This window comes from Oratosquilla oratoria, chromosome 1 (genome assembly GCF_046742065.1).
Source record: "Oratosquilla oratoria isolate Oo_2021 chromosome 1, ASM4674206v1, whole genome shotgun sequence".
Lineage (NCBI taxonomy): Eukaryota > Metazoa > Arthropoda > Malacostraca > Stomatopoda > Squillidae > Oratosquilla > Oratosquilla oratoria.
Window position 1 is genome coordinate 136,189,113 of NC_134777.1, and position 26,543 is coordinate 136,215,655.

General features: G+C 43.9%; 2 protein-coding genes across 9 annotated transcripts in view; both read right to left on the bottom strand.

Annotated features, from left to right (window-relative positions):
• Positions 1 to 26,543, bottom strand: part of LOC143027418 (luc7-like protein 3) — a 261,462-nt gene that overhangs the window by 54,291 nt on the left and 180,628 nt on the right. For 7 of the 8 annotated variants that reach the window (XM_076188733.1, XM_076188716.1, XM_076188708.1 and 4 more), the window contains 2 exons: positions 17,989 to 18,134; positions 17,692 to 17,883 (listed from right to left, as the gene is read on the bottom strand). In XM_076188733.1, the coding sequence (XP_076044848.1) occupies positions 17,692 to 17,883; positions 17,989 to 18,134 (338 nt within the window). The remainder of the gene's footprint in view (positions 1 to 17,691; positions 17,884 to 17,988; positions 18,135 to 26,543) is intronic. The other variant, XM_076188712.1, reaches the window with a different exon arrangement.
• Positions 233 to 4,142, bottom strand: LOC143027407 (uncharacterized). The gene is made up of 2 exons (XM_076188693.1): positions 4,033 to 4,142; positions 233 to 4,000 (listed from the first exon to the last, which is right to left on the bottom strand). The coding sequence occupies exon 2, from the start codon at positions 3,973 to 3,975 to the stop codon at positions 1,090 to 1,092; it is 2,886 nt and encodes a 961-aa protein (XP_076044808.1). The 5' UTR covers positions 3,976 to 4,000; positions 4,033 to 4,142; the 3' UTR covers positions 233 to 1,089.

The following is a 26,543-nucleotide window of genomic DNA, read 5'->3' on the forward strand; positions in this document are numbered from 1 at the left end:
CGGCCCATTAAGGGGGAACTATAAAAACTAAACATGTATAGTTGAGAGACGTTAACTCGTTCACTACTGCGAAGAGAATGGGTATAGTGTGCAAGACTTGGGGTGGAGGGCAAGGCCCCCCCCCCCTTGCCCCAATAGGGCCCCTTACTGAGGATAAGCGTTGCCCAGACCCACAGAGTGAGGATTTTAATTTAGCAGTAGAAATATTTGCGCTACGCGAAAGTATCCCCTATTGTAAGGAGTACCGAAGAGTTTGTATTCTTCGGAACAAAATGGAAGAATCAATCAAAGAGACAGACATAAATGAAATAAAAAACCAGTGAAAAAGGAACACAAAAGTCAAAAATGTAATTTTCGCAGGAAAATTAATTTTTCCCTGATACAAACCTGAGGTACTCCTTACCCAAGGATACGCGGCGCGTTTCTACCGCTAACACTGTGTGTGCTTGAAAACACCTCACTCCGAGGGTCTGGGCAACCATTATCCTCAGTAAGGGGCCCTCCTGGGGCAAGGGGGCCCCCCCCTCCCCCCACAAGGGTAGGAGGGTAGAAGCTCCATTGTCTGAGCCAGGTATGAAATTAGTCACGAGGGTTGACAGGCCAGGGAGAAGGAACTACTAGCGGGGTGGATGAGGAGGGCCATTAGAGGTAAGGAGTACCTCAGGTTTGTATCAGGGAAAAATTAATTTTCCTGTGAAAATTACATTTGTTCCGAAGAATACAAACTCTTCGGTACTCCTTACCCAAGGAGACTTGGACTTAGGGGGGAAGGAAGTATTTATCTAGCCTGGAAAACCCTCGTAAGGAGAAAATGTAGAGTGCTAAGATCTACGTTGACCAGACCCTTGTACATTCCCCGAAACTGTGAAGGGCACCTGGATCTGTTCCCAGAGTGGAGACAGACAGGGCATACTCACTTTGTACCCCTTGCAGGGCTCGAACTGATTCCCTTGGAATGCTTGAGAGCCCTCGGTGAGGTAAGGGAATGTAGGAGTATGAGAAGGACTTGAGATAGGTATCCCCGTGGTTGCCGATCCAGAACTTGGATGAGGCTTCAGGGTTGGCTGTGTGCCATTGGTACGGGGTATGTTATCTCAGGACTTCTTGGGCAGCCACTATGGGGCCCAGAGAGAAGGTCCCTAAGGATTCCCACATGACATCTTTGAGGTAAAAGGAAGTGAACGTAGTCTGGGACTTCCATATACCTGCTTGAAGGACCTGGTTGACTGACCGATTCTTTCGGAAGACTAGGGAGGGCCCTATTGCCCTGAGGTCATGAGCTTTTGCTCCAGGGTAATCCGTGGGGCTCGAGGCGTAGGCCCTGCGGATGACTTCCTTGATCCAGTAAGAAATGGAAGTCTTAGTGACGGGCTTGGGTGTACCCCTAGTAGAGACGAACAGTCTTGGCAAGTCTGGTCTAAGATGCTTCGTCCTCTTGAGGTAGGTCCGGATAGCACGTACCGGGCATAGGACCATTTCCGCATGTTCGCCCCCTACAAAGTCGTCCAAGGAAGGAATACTAAAGGACCAGAATCTAGGGTCGGCTTTGGCCGGATCCTGGTTTTTGGCAATGAATTGGGGCAGAAAAGTGAAGGAGACCTCTTGCCATCCTTTCGAGTGGGCGACTCGATAAGAGATGGCATGCAACTCCCTGACCCTCTTGGAAGACGCCAGGGCCAAGAGAAAAACTGTCTTCAAGGTGAGGTCCTTGAAATTAGCATCTCGGAGGGGTTCGTAAGGGGGGCCCCGCAGAGCGTTGAGGACTAATGCCACATCCCATGGAGGAGAAGTGATCTCCCTGGGGGGGCATGATTTTCTGAAATGTCTGAAGAGCATGGAAATTTCTGGAGACAGGGCTAGATCCATGCCCTTCAGAGAAAACACCTGATTAAGAGCTGCCCTATAGCCCTGCACTGCCGAGAGGGAGATCTTCTTGGACTTCCGGAGGAAGTGGAAGAAGGAGGCAATCAGAGGAATGGTGGCTTGCTCTGGGGCTATTGCTCGGGAGTGGCACCATTCTGCAAAAGCATTCCACTTCCCTTGATAAAGGGCAGCTGAGGAAGAGTGAATAGGGGAGGACATGTCTTCTGCCACTTCTTTGGGGAAACCCTTCTCTAGGAGGATCCGGACCATAGTCTGAACGCGTGAAGCGCCAGGGCTGACGGGTTCTTGTGCCAGGCCCCGTTGACTGGTTGATGTAGAAGGTCGGGTCTTCCCTGAAGGGCCAGGGGCTCCTCCACTGCTAGCTCGAGGGCGTCTGGAAACCATGGGGCTTCCGGCCACCAGGGAGCGATCAAAGTCATCCGAAGGTTGGATGCGGTTCGTACTCTCTGGAGCACCTTCTGGAGCACGGGAAACGGTGGGAAAGCGTAGATGTCGAGGTTGTCCCAGCTTTGCAGAAGAGCATCCTCTCCCGCTGCCAACGGATCCGGGAGAGGGCTGAAATACACCGGGAGCTGGTGGTTCCATCTGGTGGCGAAAAGGTCCACCAGAGGGGAGCCCCATTTGTTGATGAGGAAGGTCGCCACTTCCGGATGGAGGGACCACTCCGTGCTGATTACCTGACTCCTTCTGCTGAGGTGGTCCGCCCAGACATTCTTCTTCCCTGGGATGTAGCGAGCTCTGAGTGCCACTTGGAGGTTCTCGGCTAATAGGAGGATCTCCATAGTGAGATGGCAGAGGTCCTGGGAGACTGTGCCCCCCTGCTTGTTCAGGTAGGCTACTACCGAGGAATTGTCCGACATGATGCCCACAACTTTCCCCGAGATTTGACCCGAGAAGTGACGGAGAGCCAGCAGTACCGCTTTCAATTCTAGCCAGTTGATATGGGCTGTCCGCTCGACCGTGGACCTGGAACCGCTGACGTGATCGTCGTTGAGGTGGGCCCCCCAGCCCTCCTTGGAGGCGTCGGAGAAGAGGAGGAATTCGGGGGGAGATGGGCCGAGGGGCATCCCCACGAGCAGGTTGCACGGGTCCTTCCACCAGAGAAGAGAATGCTTGACCTCTCCGGTAAGGGTGATGTGTTGACGGGTGTTTCCCCTTAGCGGGGACCACTGGGACTTGAGGAGCCACTGTAGGGGTCACATTCTCAGTCTGCTCCTGGGTATTAACCTCTCGACGGAGGCCATGTGGCCCAGGAGGACTTGGCACTGTTTGGCCGTGAGGAACCCGGTCGACAGTGCCTGCGCGACGAGAGAAGATAGATTCTGGATTCGTTTCTCTACTGGGAATGCCTGCATGAGGGAAGAGTCCAGAACCATACCCAGGTACGTGACTCTCTGTCTTGGAATGAAATCTGACTTCGTCTGGTTGACCATGGAGCCCAATTTGCGGATGAAGGCTAGGACCGTCCCCAGGTGGTCGCGGCATAGCTGGGCGGAGTGTGCCAGGATCAGCCAATCGTCCAGGTAACGGAGTAGGCGAATCCCTCTGGAGTGGGACCACGCTGAGACGAGTTTGAACACTCTGGTGAAGACTTGGGGTGCTGTGGAGAGGCCGAAGCATAGGCAGGTGAATTGAAAGGTGGTGCCCTTGTGGACGAAGCGGAGAAATTTTCGGGATGAGGGATGCACAGGTATTTGGAAATAGGCATCCTGGAGGTCCAGTGACATCATGAAGTCCCCTTCCCTGATAGACGCCCTCACGGCCTCTGGGGTGTCCATCCGGAACTTCGTCAGGGAAAGGAACTTGTTGAGAGGAGACAGATCGATGACAGGTCTCCACCCCCCTGTAGCCTTTGGTACTATGAATAGCCTCGAGTAGAACCCCGGGTCCGGAGTTGAGACTTCCTCGAGCGCTCCTTTCTGAAGCAGAGTGGAGATTTCCTCCACTAGGGCCCGCCCGCGATCCGAGTCCGGATGGTAGTTGCTGACTTGGATGGGATAGGGGGAGAGGCTGGGGATGGTGTGAAAAGGAAGACGATAGCCCGCCTTGATGACCTGGATGGTCCAGTCCTCCGCCCTGGCAGCCTCCCATTCTCTCCAGTAGAGAGAGAGGCAGCCTCCCATTCTCTCCAGTAGAGAGAGAGGCAACCTCCTATCCTGTGCGGGAGGGCAGGCGAGTTCCTAGAATTTCCTGCGTTGGGGTCCAGAGCCTCTATGATGTTTGCGCCCCTGTTCTCTAGTGGGGAAGGGGCGGGGCTTTCCTGTCTGGGCTTTGGACTTCGAATGGGGTGGGGGCCCGTCTTCCCGCTTAGGGAGACGAAAAGGCTGCCTCTGCGTCTGAAAGGACCGAGGGGTCGATGGGGGGGTGGTCCTTGGCCTCGAGCTAGAGACGGCTGTTCTCTCGATGGCTCTGTTGTGTAGCAACTGGTTGGCGCTAGTGATTGCCGAGTCCACCATATCCGGGGGAATCAGCGTGTGGGTGAGCAGGGGGGCCCTCCTCAAAGGAGCATAAATCTCCCTGAGGAGGGGGTCACTGGGGTCCCCGAGGATGGTGTCTCTCCTGCGGGACTCGAAGTTGGCCCAGGACGTTGAGAGACAGGAAGCCTGATGCTTCAGGGCTCTGCTCGCGCTTGCCAAAAAAGCCTGGAGGTCGCATTCTTCCTGGGGTTGTAGTGCGGGTAAGAACTCCCTAGCCGAGGCAAGGAGGCGTTCTAGCCAGGAGTTCACCGCCAGGGACAGAGCCAGTGAATGAATGTGGTCGCTGACTTCCCTGCCGGAGAGGAGGACGTTTCGTCTGCGCAGCGACTCGGCGTCCCCCTGAACCAGCTCTGGTAACCTCGCCGGGATCGAGGCTGCTCCGAGGGTTGACCCCGATGGGGTGTAGAAGCGCTTCTGGTGTTCCAATGCGATCGGAAGCCAACGCGCCTTCTCGGTCGTCCTTGTTGCTAGAGCGTCGGAGGCCTGGGCCATGGCTCTCGCCGTCTGCGTACTCCATGGAAGGTGGAGGGGAGGAGGCTGGGCTTTCTGAGAGTTGGCCGTCATGAAGATGTCAGACTCGAATGTGGCTTCCTCTTCTTTCGGGGGGCCCAGTCGATTCGCCCTCCGAACCCTCGCGAGGACGTCCGAGAAGGAAGGTGGGACCACCATCGAGGATTCCGACTGGGAAACGGGAGGGGAAAGGGAGCGTGCCCCCCCCCCTACGGTGCTGTGGACATCGTCGTCGGCGTAGGAGGGGTCGGCACGGGCAGAGAGGAACCTCACGCTACCATCCTCGTCACTGATGGGTTCAGGGGGGGGGCTGAGCAAGTGGAAGCTGGTCGAGGGGGGCCCTTGGGGGCGGTGACTCCTCACGAGCTTCCGTGCGGTGCACGAACCGCGCTTGAGAAGCGCGGAAAAATTCCCGTTGGGCCTCCATCTGTTCCTTCAACGTAGTGACGAGTGAACAGAGAGTGGGGAGGAGGTCCGGGGAATGTCCGCTTGGAGAGTCCCGCCTGGGTGCGGATGGTCCGGGAGACGCCAAGGGTAGACTGCCTCCTCTGGACGAAGCTGAGTCACCTACGAGGAACGCGCGTGTGGGTACACCTCGGGCTTCCTGCCCACCGGGCATAGAAAGGGTTCCGGTGATGACCCGGCTCGTCTGACGATAGGTGGAAGGGGGACTGGGGGTTACCCGAGAAGGAGAAGAGGCTGACGCGCTCCGAATCTCCGAACTCGGTTCCTTTGTCCGTGGGGGGGTGGAGCTGCCGGGTAGCATCGCGGGGCCGGCGGACGCATCCGGGAAAAAGCTCGTACCCGGGGGGTAGTTCGCGGGGGCCAGAGGCGCGTGCCCGTCGAAGCTAACCACCCTGTGGGAAGGAACAGGAGACAATTTGGCCTGAGACTGACTCGGGGCGGCTATTGTACAACCTTTCCGTTTACTACGCTTAGGAGGGGGGAGACAACTGCCCGCGTCCTCCGCCGACGTAGCATGCCTTCTCTTTGTGTCGGGTGAGGGGGGAAGCCATCTTCCTTGCCCGCGTACTTTGACCCGTGGCTGCACCTTCCGGTGAGCATGAAAATACGCGGACCACTGCTTATCATCCCATTGAGCGCACGTAGTACACGGGGATGAAGGGGAACATTCCAGATTCCGACAATGGATACACCAAGAGTGTGGGTCCACGGTTGTCGGTGGGAGAATAGCCCGGCAGCGAAATTCACCGCGGGCGAGGGCACACATGCTATCGCGAACAACAACACTAGGACCAGATTCCATACTTACAGAGAAGCGGGGAATACCTGGTGGAGATTAAAGAGAGGGAAAAGGTACGGAAAAGGGTTCTCAAGCACTTCCAAGCGGCGGGATGGCGGCGATGCAGGACGCTCCACACAAAGGACGCCGTTGGAAGGGTGTAGAAGGCCGAAGCAGCGTGCCTTCCGTTCGTCACAATCGAACGAGGCCGGGTTTGGCGCAGGAAATTAATCTTTCCCTGATACAAACAAAGCCCAGCACTTGCGCAAGCACGGGAGCGGGGAATACTGTCCCCCAACTGAACTTCAGTGTTAGCCGGACTGTGAGAGATGTTGACTCGATCGCTACCGCTTAGACAATGGAGCTTCTACCCTCCTACCCTTGTGGGGGGAGGGGGGCCCCCCTTGCCCCAGGAGGGCCCCTTACTGAGGATAATGGTTGCCCAGACCCTCGGAGTGAGGTGTTTTCAAGCACACACAGTGTTAGCGGTAGAAACGCGCCGCGTATCCTTGGGTAAGGAGTACCGAAGAGTTTGTATTCTTCGGAACAAACTACCATTCACAAAAATAATACAGCAACAGGTAGAAGAGAATGCAAAGGAAATGATCGTGATCAAAGAAAAGGAAAATTGGGTGAGAGACACAGTAGACAAAAAGAAATTAATTGTGGTTGATAGTATAAATGAAAAACACAATGTACACAAATACATACACACATATATATATATATATATACCAAGGCTTTCCCCTTACAAGGGAGGTAGCCTAAAAGAAAAAGGCTTAAAATCATTCACACCCATTCCATCACTGAATACACTCCACTCCCCTTCCCTCTTATCTTTTCACCTCCTGGATGACAGGTCATCCCTGCACCCTGTCCACTGCCCTGGGTCAGAGGCAGTGTCGCAAGGCACAGCACATCAACAGCAAGGCCGCTTCATTAAATTGGTGACCCTCCCTCTCTGTCTCACCATGCAGAAAAGGAAAAAATGAGGAGAAATCCCTTCGGGCTGCGTCAAATTTTGCTCACACATACTACCTCACCCCACCATCCCCCCACCCATTCCACCTTATGCATCACAGCATCATCCATATACAACCATTCTCCAGTCACCCGTCTTCTGTCCTCTCCCGTCCTTCCTCAACAGACATTCCCCTCTTCCCCAAAGCCCCCATCCATCCATCTCATCCTAGGACGTCCCCTCATGTTCACTCCCTTCACATCTGCCATCCATACCTCTTTTACTAGTCTTTCTTCATTCATTCTTTCCATGAGTCCAAACCATCCTAAAACTCTTTCATCCACCCTACCTCCCAACTCCCTTACCACCTGTTCTCCTCCTCACCTCCTCATTTTTCACTCTATCCAGCCTAGTAACCCCCATCATACTTCACACCTCATCTGAAACTCATTCAAACTCCTTCTCTCTTCCTCTCTTATGTTCAATGTTTCTGTCCCACACAGTGCTGTTGGCACTGAAAGAATGCATGGAAGAATTAACTGACAAAATATATGATATAATTAAATCATCAATTAAAGAAGGAAAAGTACCATTGGACTGGAAAAAAGCAAACATTGTACCAATTTATAAGGGAGGTGATAAGGAAGATCCATCTAACTACAGACCGGTCTCACTAACAAGCACAATAGCAAAATTTTGTGAAAGAGTGATCAAAAACAGATGGGTTAAGTACCTGGAAGAAAAATCTATACTGAACCCAAATCAATTTGGATTTAGACAAGGGAGATCCTGTACAACAAATCTGATTTGAAAGGCATTCGATAAGGTACCTCATAGGAAACTAATAAATAAGATAGAGTCAAAAGGTGGCATCAGAGGAAAATTATTGGAATGGATGAAAGACTTTCTGATTGGGAGGAAAATGAGAGTTGTAATTAGAGAAAAATTCTCCAACTGGGAAGAAGTAAAAAGCGGTGTCCCGCAAGGATCAGTACTGGCCCCGATCATGTTCGCTGTATACATTAATGACATGAATGAAGGCATGGAGTGCTATATAATTATTTTTGCAGATGATGCAAAATTACTTACATACATACATACATATACCAAGGCTTTTTCCCCCTTCCAAGGGAGGTAGCCAAAAAGGGAAAGGCATAAAAACACTCCCACCCATTTCGTCCCTAAATACACTCCACACCCCTCCCACCCTTCCTCTCATCTGAGCACCTCCTGGATGACGGGTCATCCCTGCACCCTGCCCACCGCCCTGGGTCAGAAGCAGTGTCGCAAGACACAGTACATCCACAGCAAGGCCGCTTCATTTAATCGGCGACCCCCCCTCTCCGTCCCCCTTTGCATATAAGGAGAGGACGGGGAGAAATCCCTTCGGGCTGCGTCAAAATTTACTCACACATACTACCCCACCCCCCACCCCCCCGCCCATTCCTCCTCATGCAGTCACAACATCATCCATATACAACCATTCTCCACTCACCTCTGTCTTCCGTCCTCTCCCTTCCTTCCTCAACAGACATTCCCCTCTTCCCCAAAGCCCCCTTCACCCCATCCATCCACCTCATCCTAGGACGTCCCCTCATGTTCACTCCCTCCACATCTGCCTTCCATACCTCTTTTACTAGTCTTTCTTCACTCATTCTTTCCATGTGTCCAAACCATCCTAATATTCTTTCATCAACCCTATCTCCCAAATCCTTTTTCACCCCTGTTCTCCTCCTCACCTCCTCATTTCTCACTCTATCTAGCCTAGTAACCCCCACCATACTTCTCAGACACCTCATCTCAAACACATTCAAACTCCTTCTCTCTTCTTCTCTTATGTTCCACGTTTCTGCCCCATACAATGCTGTTGGCACAATCACTCCTTCATACAGTCTCCTCTTCGCATCCATTCCCAAATGTCTATTTCTCATTACACTCTTTAAACCACCAAGGCATTTACTCGCTTCTCTCAATCTACATTCTACCTCCACCTTCACTCCACCTTTTCCTGCTACACTTGCACCCAAGTATCTAAAACTATCCACTTCCTCCAGTCGCTCTCCCTTAATGTTCACTTCCAGTCTACTGCCACTTTCACCCCTTGTACATCTCATCACCTTACTTTTACCCACATTTATCTTTAGCTTTCTTCTATCACATACTCTCCCAAACTCTGCCACCAGCTTCCTCAATCCCTCCTCTGACCCTGCCACAAGCGCAGTGTCGTCTGCAAACAACAGCTGGCTCACCTCCCACTTTTCTCCATTTTCTTTAACCATCTCCAATCCCTGACTCACTACCCTAGCATTCACCTCTCGCACCACCCCATCCATGTATAAGTTGAACAGCCAGGGCGACATAACGCATCCTTGACGAAGTCCCACCTTTACTTCAAACCACTCACTCTCTCCATTTCCAATCCTAACACATGCTCTACTACTCACATAAAAACTCTTGACAGCTCCCAAAAGCTTTCCTCCTATCCCATAAATCTGCATAACCTCCCACAGTGCCTTTCTGTCTACCCTATCATAAGCCTTTTCCAGATCCATAAAAGCCCAAAAAACATCCTTCCCCTTTCCTATAGCTTTCTCACATATCTGTCTTACCACAAAGATCTGATCTACACAACCTCTACCCGTCCTAAATCCACACTGTTCCTCACCAATTACTCCTTCTGTTCCTCTCCTAATCCTCTCAATTAATATTCTCCCATAAGCCTTCCCTACTACACTCAACAGGCTAATCCCTCTGAAATTACTACATTCATACTTGTCCCCTTTTCCCTTGTAAAGAGGAACTATACAGGCACTTCTCCAGTCCTCCGGTACTCTACCCCCTCTCCAGCAAACATTAAATAACCTCACCAACCAGTCCACCATCACTGAACCTCCCTTTTTCAGACATTCTGCATGACATCCATCCAGACCAAGTGCCTTACCTGCTTTCATCATCTTTACAACTGCCTTCACCTCATCCTTCCTTATTTCTCCTCCATTCTCCTCACTCATCACTCTCATTTTCTTCGTATTTCCCACTGCAGCTATCTTTCCCTCCCTATCCTCCTTCACATTCAGCAACTCCCTAAAATATTCTGCCCATCTTCCCCTCACTGCCATCTCTTCCATTATCAACTCTCCATCTGTACCTTTTACCTTTTCTTCCCTACTTGATTCACCTCCTCTTCCTCTCTTAATTTCTTTCCAAAACATCTTTTTATTACTTTCAAAATTTTCTGTCATACTCCTACCCCATTTCACATCTGCTCTCCTCTTTGCCTCCTTTACCTTTTGCTTTACTTCTCTTTTCTTTTCTTTGTACGTCTCATATGACTCCCCTGTCCTCTTTTGTAACCAATCTGTGAATGCTCGCTTCTTCTCTTCTACAACCTTCTTTGTTTCCTCATCCCACCATTCACTACCCTTTCTTCTATTTCCTCCTGTCCTTCTTGTTCCACACACCATCCTTGCACACTTTAAGACTCCCTCCTTGAACCATCCCCATTCCTCCTCCACACCCATCTCTGCTCTATCCTTAACTCCCTCCCACTCCTCCTTCAGCTTCTTTTCGTACTCCTTCTCCTTTTCCTTTTCATTCAAGGAGTTCACTCTAAGAACCTCCCTACCTTTTGTCCCTTTCCTCCTTCTCCATCTATCCTCCACTCTCAACTTACCTTCCACCAAAAAATGATCTGATATTCCCCCACCCTCTCCCCTTAGCACATGTACATCCTTAACTCTTCCTATCATAATCCTATTTACCACTACATAATCCATTAGCGCTCTATCTACCACCCTTCCCTCCACCACCCTCTCCCATGTGTACTTAAGCAAAATTACTTAAGAAGGTAAAAACGGAAGAGGACTGCAACTCATTGCAACAAGATCTGGACACAATATGGAATTGGACTCAAAAGTGGGAAGTAAAATTCAATATTAAGAAATGCAGCATAATGGAATTTGGAAAGAGTAAAAATAGAATATCAAAAGATTACAGAGTTGGGGAAGAAAAAATAAATAAAACAAACTATGAAAAAGATCTTGGAGTGATGATTGGAAAGGACATGAAACCAGATAAGCATATAAACAAGATGTTCGGAGAAACCTACAACTTATTGAGAGCAATCAAAGTGGCATTTACCTATATGGACGAAGAAATGATAAGGAAAATACTAACTACACTAATAAGACCAAAACTTGAGTATGCAGCATCACTTTGTACCAAAAAGAATATTAAGAAACTAGAAAGATTACAAAGAGTGACAACAAAACTAGCACCGACACTCGCCGAACTAACATATGAGCAAAGACTATCCAAATTGAACCTACCAACTCTGGAACAAAGAAGAGAAAGAGGAGATTTGCTATCTACAGAATAATGAAAGGAATGGAAGTTTTAGACAGGAACGACCTATTAATGTGGGACAACGGTAAAACAAGAGGACACGGAAAAAAATTGAAAAAGGATAGTTATAGAAAAAACTTGAAAAGGAACAGTTTCCCACACAGAGCGATAAATATATGGAACAAATTAGACAACAAAAGAGTATGTGCTACCACTATACAAGATTTTAAGGTAAAACTTGATGCGGAGAGATACAAACACGGGTCACCACGAGCATAGCTCCCCTCCCGTATATTACAACTAGGTAAATACAATCACTGCTTCATACAGTCTCCTCTTAGCATCCATTCCCAAATGTCTATTCCTCATTACACTTTTTAATCCACCAAGGCATTTACTCGCTTCTCTCCACCTCCACTCCACCTTTTCCTGCCACATTTGCATCCAAGTATCTAAAACTATCCACTTCCTCCAGTCGCTATCCCTTAACCCCTTCCATACGGTGCCGCATACGTAGGCGGCATGAGGAGCAAGTGGATATGCGAGGCTGCCATATCGGCGTCTTGATTATATTTATTGTTGTTGTTGTCGTTGTCGTTCTCTAGACTGTCTGTCCGAGCAGTCCCGTCTCCCCAAGGAATGCCATAGCTGAAACTGGGTTTTCCCACAAATCCTTTATAGAGCATATGTTGTGTTGTTTGCGTGCATGATTGTGTATAATGCAGTCTTCCATTATATGTTGTATGGTATGTAGATGCCCCTGCGTAATGACATACTCTCTAAACTGTCTTCATCACATTTTCTATGGTTATCAAAATTCACGGGTGAAAGAGAGAACGATCGATATAAGCGGTGACTATATTTTATGATGCGAATATTATTACGACACATCGTACGTCTGGCAGCTAATGCTGCCTGCGAGATTTTGGCCCGTACTGAAGAGGTTAATGCTCACTTCCAATCTGTTGCCACTTTCACCCCTTGTACATCTCATCACCTTACTTTTACCAACATTTATCTTCAACTTTCTTCTTTCACACACTCCCAAATTCTGTCACCAACTTCCTCAATCCCTCCTCCGATCCTGCCACAAGCGCAGTGTCGTCCGCAAACAGCAGCTGGCTCACCTCCCACTTTTCTCCATTTTCTTTAAACATCTCCAATCCCTGACTCACCACCCTTGCATTTACCTCTCGCACCACCCCATCCATGTACAAGTTGAACATCCAGGGAGACCTTACGCATCCTGGACAAAGTCCAACCTTTACCTCGAACCACTCACTCTCTCCATTTCTAATCCTGACACATGCTCTACTACTCTCATAAAAACTCTTGACAGCTCCTAGATGCTTTCCTCCTATCCTGTGTAGCCGCAAAACCTCCCACAGTGCCTTTCTGTCTATCCTGTCGTAAGCCTTTTCCAGATCCATAAAAGCCCAAAATACATCCTTCCCCTTTCCTATAGCTTTCTCATATATCTGACTTACCACAAAAATCTGATCTACACAACCTCTACCTGTCCTAAATCCACACTGTTCCTCACCAATTACTCCCTCTAATACCAAAGGGAAAAGGAAGAGAAAGAAATTATGAAGGAGATTCTAAAAGCGGTCCAAGAAGGACAAAGTTTAGATACAGAAATCGATGATGTACACAGGATGGGTACATCCTCAAAAGAAAAGAATCACAGACCAATGAAAATCAAACTAAGAACACAAATGATAGCAGAACTACTATCAAAAGTGGCAAAACTAGCAAACAGTGAAAAATACAAATATGTATGGATAAAAAAGGAAATGATGAGGAATTAGAGAAAGGGTACTGAGAAGTGAGGCTAAGGAAAAAAATGAGAAAAGAACATAGATGGAAAAAACAAGTTTTTTTTCTTTTGGAGAATACTAGATCTGAGACTGAGAAAATGGTGCATCAGAAAAATGGAAACTTGAACCAAAAAAGAGAAGAAAAAATTAAAAGTGGCATATACAAATATGGATGGTATGATATCAGGATTAAATGAATTGAATGACTATCTACCAATAGAGAAACCTGACATAATGGGAATTGCAGAGACAAAACTGAAAGGTCCTACACAATCAAGTATGGTGGGACAAGGATTATACAACATTTGGTCAAAAAATAGGACAGACAAACAGGGGAGAGGAGTATGAAAATTAGATGGTTTATAGTTGTTTATGTGCCACCAAAAACTAAGACCTGGACTGACAGCGAACATTCAAAATTACTATAAGACACAAAGAATGAATTAATCGAGACACTGATATATGGAGAAAATATAGTAATTATGGGTGACTTTTACACAAAGGAAATAAATTGGGAAGAATTGACAATGGGAGGTGGAGACGAACTATGGGGAAATGTCCTACTGGATATGACCATAGATTACACATTGACACAATGAGTTTAAAAAAATAGATTTAGACAAAACGAAGAACCATCAAGACTAGATTTGATATTCACCTCTGAACCAGAAATAGTGGAAGAAATAAATTATAAAACACCAATTGGGAAGAGTGACCATATACTAATAGAGATCAAACTTAACCACTTCAGTACGGGACTTAAATCTCGCGGGCAGCAGCCAATGCCAGCCGTATGACGTAACGTAATAATATTCGCATCATAAAATATAGTCGCCGCTTATATCAATCGTTCTCTCTTTCACCCGCGAATTTTGAAAACCACAGATAATGGGATTCAGGGCGCATTTGGGAGAATGTAAAAACACAGGGGCGACTACAATAAATATAATCAAGACGCCGATATGGCAGCGTCGCGAATCCACTTGCTCCTCATGACGCTTACGTGTGCGGCACCGTATGGAAGGGGTTAAGGAACAAAATGTAAGAAGGAACAAGAAACATAGAGAGGGAAGACTGATGTACAACAAAAGTGATTTTGTAAAACTTAGAATTTTTTTCCAAAATGCCTGTTGGGAAAAATTTGCAAATGATGAAACGAAGAGAAATGGAACATTTTCAAAGAAATTTTTAAGGAGGGAACAGACAAATATGTGCCTAAGCGGAAACAGAAAAGGGGGTACATAAAGTGCTGGAATAATAACAAAAAGTGTAGTGATGCTAAAGATTGAAGAGACAAAGCTTGGAAAAGATGGGAAAAAAAAAAAGACTAAATGGCAAACATACATTAAACGGAGAAATGAATACACAGACATATGAAGAGAGGAAAAAAGAAACTATGAAAAAAATATAATATCAAAATGCAAAGATCAACCTAAACTGTTCTACAGATATGTGAACGACAAACTAAAAGACAAACACAAAATAATAAAACTGTGTGAAGGAAGTGTGTGTGAGAAATAATTTGAAGCAGCCCAAAGGAATTTCTCCCTATGTTCTCCTTTTCTGCATGAGAGGATGGAGAGGATGGAGAGGGGGGGTGGGGGATTCGCTGAATTAATGAAGCGGCCTTGGTGTGGATCTGCTGTGTCTTGCAACACTGCTTCTGACCCAGGGCAGTGGACAGGATGCAGGGATCACCCGTCATCCAGGAAGTGCCAAGATGGAAGGGAGGGAGGAGGGTGGAGGGGAGTGGAATATGTAGGGGATAGAATGGGTGGGAGTGGTTTCTATGCCATTTTCTTTTTGGCTACCCCTGTGTAAGGGGGAAAAAGCCTTTGGTATATGTATGTAAGAAATTAATGTAAAAATATGTAGAGAAGAAAAGGGAAATTATGAAAAGGACATAATAGATAAATGTAAAGATCAACCCAAATTATTTTACTTATATGTAAACGGCAAGCTAAAAAATAAACAGGAAATACTTAAATTATGTCAAGGTATTAGAGAATACACAGATGTAGAAATGGCAGATATTATGAACAAACATTTCAAATCTGTATTTACCAAAAAGAAAAAAATCTATAAAACTGTGATCAAAGAATCAAAGTAAGATTTCCTCCACTGAAGAAATTAAACATTACTCAGAATGAAATAAGGAATCAAATACTAAAGCTCGAACTAACAGGAAAAATATACATGATAATTGAATGCTCACTCAAAGGAAAACTACCAATAGACCGGAAAAAATGCCAATATAGTGCCAATATATAAAAGGGGAAATAAGGAAGACCAAACAAATTATAGACCGGTGTCCCTAACAAGTACAATAGTTAAAATTTGAGAGAATCATAAAAAATTGATGGACAAAATATCTGGAGGAGAATAATATATTGAACTCGATGCAATTTGGATTCTGACAAGGAAGATCATGTACCACTAATTTTATTTGTTTCTATTCAAGACTGATAGATATATTGCAAGAAAGGGATGGCTGGGCAGACTGTGCATTCCTGGACTTACAAAAGGCATTTGATAAGGTGCCACACAGAAAATTACTATATAAACTGGAAACAACAGGAGGCATACAAGGAAAACTAATGAATTGGATGGAGGACTTCCTACATGGAAGAAACATGAGTGGTGCTCACAGACAAATATTCAAAATTGGAAGAAATGAGTAGTGACATGGACAAAGGCATTGAAAGTTACATGAACTACTTTGTGGATGACGAAAAATTATCAAAGAGAATAAACTCCAAAGTAGACTGACTCATTGCAGAGTGATCTGAACAAAGTCACAGAGTGGAGCATGAGATGGTAGGTAGAATTCAACATCAAGAAGTGCAGTATAATTGAATTTGGAAAAAGCAAGAAGAGAATATCAGGACAGTATAAAATTGATGTAAAAGAAGTAAAGAAAGTAAATTCTGAATGGGACCTAGGAGTAATCATCACCAAAGACCTATCGCCAGATAAACATATAAATAAAACAGTTGGAGAAACAAACAATTTGTTGAGATCAATAAAGGTGGCCTTTAAATACCTGGATAAGGAAATGATTGAGAAAATATTACAAACACTGATAAGGCCAAAACTGGAATATGCAGTGCTAATATGGTCACCCAGTACAAAAAGAATATAAGAAAATTAGAAAGAACACAAAGAGCAATGACAAAGATGGTCCCAATACTCTCAAACCTGACACATGATCAAAGACAGGCCGAACTGGAATTGCCAACCCTGGAACAAAGAACATGGGGACCTACTAACCATCTACAGAATTATGAAAGGAAAAGAATGCCTTGATAGAGAGGACTTATTCAAGTGGGACAGAGGAAGAAAAGGAAGAGGACATGCAATGAAGCTCAAAAAGGATAACTACACAAGAGATCTGAAAAAGAATAGCTTCCCACACAGAGTGATACATATATGGAATAAATTGGATGAAGAAATAGTGTGTGGAAACACAATACAAGAATTTAAGAACAAACTTGATCTTGCAAGATACAAAAACAGGTCACCACGAACATAGATCCCCTTCCCGTATAATACAACTAGATGAATACACTACATAACAGAACACCCACACACACCAAGAAAAAAACACCCAATCATCTATATCACACACAAATACTTGGTTTTCTTTCTCATAACAACCAAATACCAGCCTCTGGAAACATATTCATAATCACATCACTCACTGATCCATTAACACACTAAAAGACAACACTTTGCTTCATGCCAGACGCCCTGATATCCATCCCTCTGAATCCTCTTTCCCACAAAAGGATAGAGTCCACCTGGCCAGACTGCGATGTGGCCACCACCCAGCCCTTCTAAGCTACCAGAAGAGATTGGATGACCACATTGTGGACAAATGCCCAGGATGTAACACTTCACCCCATACTATTCAACACATCATGCAAGACTGCATTATACACAATCACGCATGCAAACAACACAACATACACTCCATAAAGGAGTTGTGGGAAAACCCTGTTTCAGCCATGACTGCTCAGACAGTCTAGGGAACACCAACAACACATTGCTGCATGCCAGACCCCCTGATATCCATCCCTCTGAATCCTCTCTCCCACGAAAGGATAGGGTCCATCTGGCCAGACTGCGGTGCAGCCACCACCCAGCCCTTCTAAGCTACCAGAAGAGACTGGATGACTGCATTGTGGACAACTGGCTGGGATGTAACACTTCACCCCATGCTATTCAACATATAATGGAAGACTGCATTATACACAATCATACATGCAACAACACAACATACACTCTATAAAGGAATTGTGGGAAAACCCTGTTCTGGCCGTGGCATTCCTTGGGGAGATGGGACTGCTTGGACAGTCTAGTTAACTACAACAAAAAACTTTAGCTTAATCTATAATTTTATAGTTTCAGGTCCAATTTTAAATGGGTGAATTATGCTTTACTCCCTCTCACCTGTCTCTGTCTCTTCGGTCTTTAGATCTAGAACGTCGACGATCTCTGCTACGGGACCTTCTTCGATAATCACGACGATCACGATCTCTTTCTCTGTCCCGATCTCTGTCTCTATCTCTGTCTCTTTCACGATCTCGCTCTCTGTCTCTGTCTCGATCTCTACTGTATCGATCTCTGTCTCTGCTACGGCTTCTGCACAAGACAAATATCTTTATATCTAAACACTTATAAAATACACATATTAATTTCACAGCTTAAAATATAAACTATTCTATCTATTCATTCTGATAATCTTACCTCCTCCTGTATTTCTCTGCCTCCCTCTCTCTCCTTCTCTTTTCTTCCCTTTCCTTCTCCTTCTGCTTTTCTTCCATCATGAGTTTCCGTCTCTCGCGTTCAGATTCCCTATTCTGTTCTCTTTCAATTCGAGCCTTATCACGTCCCTGTATAAGAGACGTCACATCAAATGGCTATCTGGTAAAATGTTAACATGAAGCTCCCCTCATCACCTTGGCACATTACAGATTTTGTTTAAATGCCTTGGATGGGATCTCCATCTATCACTACCCTATTGAAATTCAGGTTCTATAAGCTGGTAAAATTGCCAGGTACTTGTGATAATCTGTATTTTGTGCCATAGTGTATGGGATAAAGAAGTTATGGAGATAATTAAAAGGAATACGTACACTCAGGACAAAATATGTGCAAATGCAATATCTCGCTGAAATTCACATGGGCATTCAACACTCCAACTGTTGCCTCAAATATCACTGTGAAAACATTGCAGCCCAACAGTGGCTAGCAATAATCCTTGGAAAACCCTACAGATCTAACAAGAAACTTTGGACTGTTGTCTGTATTATATCAGTGTGGAACTATTTCTATGTCACAGGCTCAAAGTGATAAGGTGAGGAGAGCAGTTCTCCATGTGTGAATCTTTTGATAAACCAAGGGGTCCCCCCTCTCCTTTATATGGGAGGAAGCCAAGTACCTATAAGTGTAAAAAATGCTGCCAAAGTTAATAAAAATCTTTGGCCCAGGGCTGAGACAGAATGCCTGCACCTCCTGATTGAGGTTTTTAATAGGTTTTGAAAATAGGCAGTATTGCTGTCCATCTTGCAGGTACCAGTCCTTGGTCCCTTCAACATTTCAAGAACTGGTGAATGATCACTCCATAATAATACAGGCCTTGGTAATTGACCAACTGCAGGGTAACTCGAAGTTATAAACTGTCCAACCTATGGAACTAGGCCTTATTTGTGGTTGACTGTGGCAATGGAGGATGGACCTAGGCAGGACATAGACAGGGAAATAGAGGGTACTACTGATTAATGAAGCTGGGATGGGAGAGGACAAGAAATACTATGGATGTGTTGTGTTGCTTCTGACCCAGGCAGTGGGCAGGGGGCATGGATAGCCCTTCACCCTCAAGGAAAATAAATGGGGATTAGATGGGTGAAGGGTGGGAGCATCCCTTGGTGGGCTTTCTCCCTTACACAGGCTAAAAAACCTTTTGATATGTATATATCAGAATTCCTGATAGTTGACTACCAAAGCTGCTGTTATATGGAGAACTGTCCCAAAGCAAGTGTTCAGTTGAGAGGCAGATGAAACACGCTTTAATAATTGCTTCAAAGTGTCCCTCAAAGCACTTAAGAATCTCTTCCTCAGGATTGTCCAGCTTGGTGAAGCAAGATCACAACTGGAGCCCATGCATCAAAGACCAGATACACTGCTAAGGCTTAGAGAAAACACATTGCATGCCATGCTCTAGCCATCTCCACTTCCACTGCAGCACCCACCCAAGCATATCCCATATGTGAGTGAGCCTTCTGGCCCCAGACTGGTCTCATCTGCCACCTTCAGACCCACAGTCACAGATCCTAAGTCACAGTCACCTTCATTTATGAAGGATAAACATTTTATATATATATATATATATATACATATATATATATATATATATACATATATATATATATATATATACATATATATATATATATATATATATATATATATATATACATATTATATATATACATATATATATAAATATATATATATGTATAAATATATATATATGTATAAATACATATATATATATGTATAAATATATATATATATATAAATATATATATAAATATATATATATATATATATATATAAATATATATACATATATATAAATACATATATATATACATATATACACACACAGACACATTCAATAAATGATGACAAAATTTCAGGAGTCACTTATTATTTTCATAAGTTTACAAAACTTTGTCCCCTTCAAAATAATGGCCGCTTGCATTTACACCCTTCTGCAGACATTTCTCCCAATCCTGAAAGATCTCTTCAAAGTCCTTCTTCATTAGTCCCTTAAGGTAATTTTCTGATGTCTCTTTCAGCTCGTGTTGACTGGAATCTGAATCCCTGTCTTTCATGTGTGGGAATGGGAAGAAGTCACAAGGGATCAGGTCAGGGCTGTAGGGTGGGTGTTGTAACACTTTCATTCCACTGTTGGTCATAGTCACTAGCATTGACCTATGACATGGGTATTGTCCTGGTGGAACCACCACTCACCACTGAACCAATGATGCAGCCTCTTCTTCCTCATCTCCTCCCTGAACCTTTGCAGAAAGATAATACTCCTTATTGAAACTTTGGCCCTCAGGAACTCATTCAACATAAATGAGCCCCTACCTTGCTGTGGATGTGCTGTGTCTTGCAACACTGCTTCTGACCCAGAGCAGTGGACAGGATGCAGGGATGACCCATTATACAGGAGGTGTCAAAATAAGAGGGAGGGAGGAGGGTGGAGGGGAGTGGAATATGTAGGGAACGGAATGGGTGGGAGTGGTTTCTATGCCTTTTTATTTTTGGCTACCCCCCGTGTAAGGGGGAAAAAGCCTTAGGTATATGCATGTATCTAGTTTGAAACTCTATTCTGGGCCATGTGACTTGTTAACTTCAAGCTTTAGTACAAAGGATTACAAAGGCGGAGCATGCCGACAGGAGACCTTTTGGTCCATATCTAGGTCAGATGAAAAAAAAAAAAAAAAAAAAAAAAAACTATAATAATGTAAATAACAAATAAAATACATAAATAAATGCATAGGTATAGTTAAATAATAAACAAACAGGTAAATAGTAATTAATAATAGATTGACATATAACTATTAACAAATGAAAATCAGACAGACAAATGATAACAAAACAAAAACAAATAATATAAAATAAATTATAACACAGGGGAACACTTTTTCAGTAACTTTGAGTTGCATTGGATATTTTAACGGATTTTGAAAGAGTTTTAGGCGCTGATTTCAAATCTGAAATTAGTTTTTCTCTACAAGCTCTAGTTTGTATGCAATTTGAGGTTAATGAAATTGTACATATGTGAACTTGCATAAACCATGTATAAGCATTTTAACGTCCATATATATAGATAGCTTCTAATATTTTGATCATTCTTCTTTTGTTTCAGTTCAAACATGGCTTCCAGAATGAGACATCATTGCAGAAACAAGCCTGATGCCTTCTGCTACATATGTGGATGCTACACACTCAATCGTCAGAGACGTAACATATCCTCGTTCGTCAAGCGTGCCTACAAGGCATATTTTGAAGTTCATCTTGGTGATCAAGACAAGCAATGGGCTCCTCATGTTGTGTGCCACAATTGTGAGGAAATGCTTCGAGACTGGACCAAAGGAAAACGCAAAGGTCTGCCTTTTGGAGTTCCAATGATTTGGCGCGAACCCACCAACCATGTAACTGACTGTTATTTCTGCATGGTAAACACAACGGGTGTTGGGAAGAAAAACCGACATAAGATTACGTATCCGAACATTCCCTCGGCTATTCGGCCTGTTCCGCACTCTGAAGAAGTACCTGTTCCAGTTTTCAAAGGCTTGCCTTCATTGGACGATAAAGACATTGGACATGATACAAGCCAGCAAGACAGTTGTGACAGTGAATTGTCAGAAAAGTGTTCACAATCGGAGGACTGTTCTTCAGACACTGAACCTTTCCCCGTCCCTAAGCCTCTTCCCCAGGCTGAACTGAATGATTTAGTGCGGGATTTAGGTCTTTCAAAGAAAGCAGCAGAGCTTTTGGCATCAAGATTACAAGGCAGAAATCTTGTTGATCACTCTGTTAAAGTATCATATTTCAGAAAGCGTGACCAGCTTTTTGTGACCTTCTTTTCAAAAGACAGACAGTTTGTTTACTGCCATGACATCCCAGGGCTTCTCAAAGAACTGGGTGTACCTTACTATAGTCCTGCTGAATGGAGACTCTTTTTAGACAGTTCAAAACGCAGTCTAAAGTGTGTTCTTTTACATAATGGCAATGTTTATGGAGCAGTACCTGTCGGTCACTCAGTGCATTTGCGGGAAGACTATAATGATATGAGAATGGTCATGGACTTATTATAGTATCATGAGCACAATTGGATAATTTGTGTAGACTTAAAGATGGTCAACTTTCTTCTTGGACAACAGAAAGGTTTCACCAAGTTTCCATGTTTCCTCTGTATGTGGGACAGCCGAGCACGAGACAGACATTGGGTCCAGAAGGACTGGCCTATTCGTGACACCCTTGAAGCAGGCATGCCAAATATCATACAAGACTCAATTGTAAACAGAGATAAGATCATCTTTCCTCCTCTTCACATCAAATTAGGTTTGATGAAACAATTTGTCAAGGCACTGGAAACCGAAGGTGAATGTTTCCAACACATCATCACAGCTTTACCAGGGTTATCATTTGAGAAGATCAAAGCAGGCGTGTTTGATGGCCCACAGATTCGAACCCTAATTCGTGATGATCAGTTTGTTGCTAAGATGACCGCTTTAGAAAGGGCAGCATGGTTATCCTTTGTGGCAGTCGTTCAGAACTTCCTTGGAAACAATAAGGCGGAGAACTACAGTGAACTTGTGAACAGAATGCTCCTTGCTTTTCGTGATCTCGGGTGCAACATGAGCATCAAGCTTCATTTTTTGAACAGCCACCTTGATCAGTTCCCTGACAACCTGGGGGCTGTGAGTGACGAACAAGGAGAACGATTCCACCAAGACCTAAAGATCATGGAAGAACGCTACCAAGGGCGCTGGGACAAAAGTATGATGGCTGACTACTGCTGGAGCATTAAACGAAATTGCCCAGATGAAATGTACAAACGCAAAAGTTACAAACGCAAATTCCTGCCTGAAAAAAATACACAAAGCAATTGATAAGCTTCCATCAGCTGTGGTGATGTTCTGAAGGATGCTAATCTAACTTTGGGATAGATGTTCTGTTAATGTTCCGTTTCTTTTGCCTTAATAAATGTACAGAAATGGCTTTCATACTGTTTTAAGATTCAAGTGAACAAAAGAATTGTGGCTGATATTGCAATTTCCTATAACGAAAATTTAAAAAATAAATAAAAATGTCAAATTGCATAAAATCTGTAGCTTGCAGACAAAACCCGACTTCAGATTTGAAATCAGCACACTCAAGTTGACTATAGAAAAGTCTTTTTTTTAATGCAACAAAATGAGTGTTCCCCAGTGTAATCATTACAGCATCTTGCTTAGGTGTTTATCTAAATGATTCTTAAAGCTTCGAACTGAACTACATTGCACTACCTCTGCAGGAAGTTTATTCCATTCATTAACTACACGGTTGGCAAAGTTGTTTCTACCCACTTCCAAATTGAATCTATTTCCGGACAGTTTGAGACCATTGTTTCTTGTCTGATTCTCATTCAATGTGAAATTTTTGTCACTTTTGATGTTGTCAATTCCCTTTAAAATCTTAAAGACCTGTATCAAGTCACCTCTGAGTCTATGCTTTTTTAGAGAAAACAGATTCATATGTTTTAGTCGATTTTCTTATGATTTATTTTTGATATTTGGAATCAGTTTTGTGGCTCGCCGTTGTACTTTTTCCAGTCTGTCAATGTCTTTAATGAGATTCGGTGACCATACGGAAACAGCATATTCCAAATGTGGACGAACTAATGATTTATTTAGCTTGTTGATGAGTGATGGACTTTTGAAATCAAAAGATCGCGCAATGAGTCCTAGAATCTTATTTGCTTTCTCAGAGGCTGAAATACACTGCTTCGATGATTTGAGGTCGTTACTTATAATTACGCTGAGATCTTTTTCACTATCCACTTTTGTTAACGAATTTCTAAATATCTTGTAATCGTACTTACTGTTATTTTTACCTATGTGCATTACCTTGCATTTACTTGTGTTAAATTTCATTAGCCACTTTTCAGACCATTGCTGTAATTTATCTAAATCTTCTTGAATATCTAATTGGTTTGAGTGATCATTTGCCACTCCGCACAGTTTTGTATCATCAGCAAATTTGGAAACAGTAGATTTTAGTCCATGGTCTCTATCATTTATATATACTATGAATAGAAGTGGCCCAAGAACGGAACCCTGAGGAACTCCACTTGTAACATTTTTCCATCTAAAACAACTCTCTGTTTTCGACCATTCAACCAATTACTAGTCCAACCTAATAGGCTACCACTTATTCCGTGTAAAGCTAATTTAGTAAGTAGTCTTTCGTGTGGGACGGTATCAAAAGCTTTTGCAAAGTCTAGATATATTAAACCTTTTGTTTCTTTTGTCATAATTCGAGATAACTGTGCTGTAGAATTTGAGTAAGTTACGCAAGAATGTTTCCATCTGAAACCATGCTGGCTATCATTTATCAAACGGTTACTTTCTAAATGATGTTCGATAGGATCTCTGATGATAGTTTCCATTATTTTTCCTACGATTGAAGTCAAACTTATAGGCCTATAGTTATTTGGCTTCTTTTTGTCACCTTTTTTGAATATGGGAGTAACGTTAGCTAGCTTCTCTTGGGACATCTCCGGATATGAAGGATTTCTTGAAAATAATTTCTAATGGAACAACAATCTCATTTTTCATTTCCTTTAAGATTCTTGGATGCCAACTGTCAGGCCCTGGTGTTTTATTAACTTTGAGTTTATCTATACACCTTTTAATTTTTTCTTTTGTTATATTTACCGTAGTAAGTTTACCCTTATTTCATTCTGAGTAACATTTAATTCCTTCATTAGGGGAGATCTTCATTTCTTTGGTCACAATTTTGTAGATTTTCTTTTTCTTTGATGAATACAGATTTGAAATGCTTGTTCATAATGTTCACCTTTTCTATATCCTCTGTTACCTTAACATAATTTAAGTATTTCCTGTTTATTTTTTAGTTTGCCGTTTACATATCTATAAAATAATCTGGGTTGATCTTCACATTTGTCTATTATGTCCTTTTCATAGTATATTTTTTCTTCCCTACGTATTTTTACATAGCCATTTCTTAGTTTGGTGTATATTTTTCATTTATCAGATTTTTTGTATGGGTATATATACAGGGTGTTCAGGGCAAATTTGATTTTTTTTTTTTTTTATCTTCTGTCATTTCAGAACCATTTGAAGGATTTAATAGCAGTAAAATGCAATGGAGAGCTGATCCTGTGTACTATTGGTGGGTGTGAGGGCTAGAGAGCATGGTTGCCGTTTACATATCTATAAAATAATCTGGGTTGATCTTCACATTTGTCTATCATGTCCTTTTCATAGTTTATTTTTTCTTCCCTACGTATTTTTACATAGCCATTTCTTAGTTTGGCATATATTTTTCATTTATCAGATTTTTTGTATGGGTATATATACAGGGTGTTCAGGGCAAATTTGATTTTTTTTTTATCTTCTGTCATTTCAGAACCATTTGAAGGATTTAATAGCAGTAAAATGCAATGGCGAGCTGATCCTGTGTACTATTGGTGGGTGTGAGGGCTAGAGAGCATGGATGACTAGAAAGCACCAGATTGTTGGAAGAGTAATCTGGATCATGAAGATCTGTGCCAGATTAAAAAAATTGGAGATCATTGCTGCAGCTCCTTGAATACTGTGAAGGCCATGAAATGTGAGCTGGAGAATTGTGACAGAAATGTGGAAGCAGTGGCTGGCAGGAAGGATCATAGCAGGCTTTCTGACTCAGTCGAGAAGCTGGGTGGAAAAAAATAGCAGTGAGAGAGATGGGCATCAGAATGGCAACTATGAAGAAAGCTTTGAATGAGGATCGTTGGTACTCCTCATACAAGAGATGCAAGGGCCAATTACTCGGTGCCAAGGCCCAAGAGAATCTCCTTACGAAAGCCAAGAAACTCCTCAACAAGGTCAAACACCCAGTTGAGTCAGGGCAGGGATGCTCTGGTTCTTCTTAGATGAGAACTTCTGCCAGGACCAGTTGCATAATGCACAGAATAACAGGTGGCTAGCCTACAGTCTGCACAAAGTCCCGCAATTCATGAAGAACAAGTTCTCTCAAACTGTGATGGTCTTTTTGTGTGTATCAAGCAAAGACAATGTGATGCTGCCCCACATCTTTGAAGAGGGACTCAGACTCACTTCAGATGGCTATATTGAGTTGCTGTCCACTGTTATCAAGTGCTGGGTGGATAAGATGGCTGTGGGAAGACCATACATGTGGCAGCAGGACTATGTTCCATGTCACACATCTGGGAAAACTCGCATGGCGGTTTGAGAACTTTTACAACTTCACCAATCCCAACATCTGGCCCCCAACTTGCCTGATTGCAACCCCATGGACTATTATGTGTGGGGCACAGTTAGAAAAGACACCAATCATACTGCCTGCAACACCAAGGATGAGCTGATTGCCAGGATCAAAGTGGTGTTCAGGCATCTCTCGAAGGACACTGTGAAGGCCGCTTGCTGCAGGTTCAGGTCCCACCTGGAGGCCATGGTGGAAGCTCAGGGCAACTTCTTTGAGTTGTATTTGGCAAA

Coding starts and splice junctions, on each gene's coding strand:
- LOC143027407 (XM_076188693.1), bottom strand. CDS start 3,975: ATGGGAGGCTGCCAGGGCGGAGGACTGGACCATCCAGGTCATCAAGGC.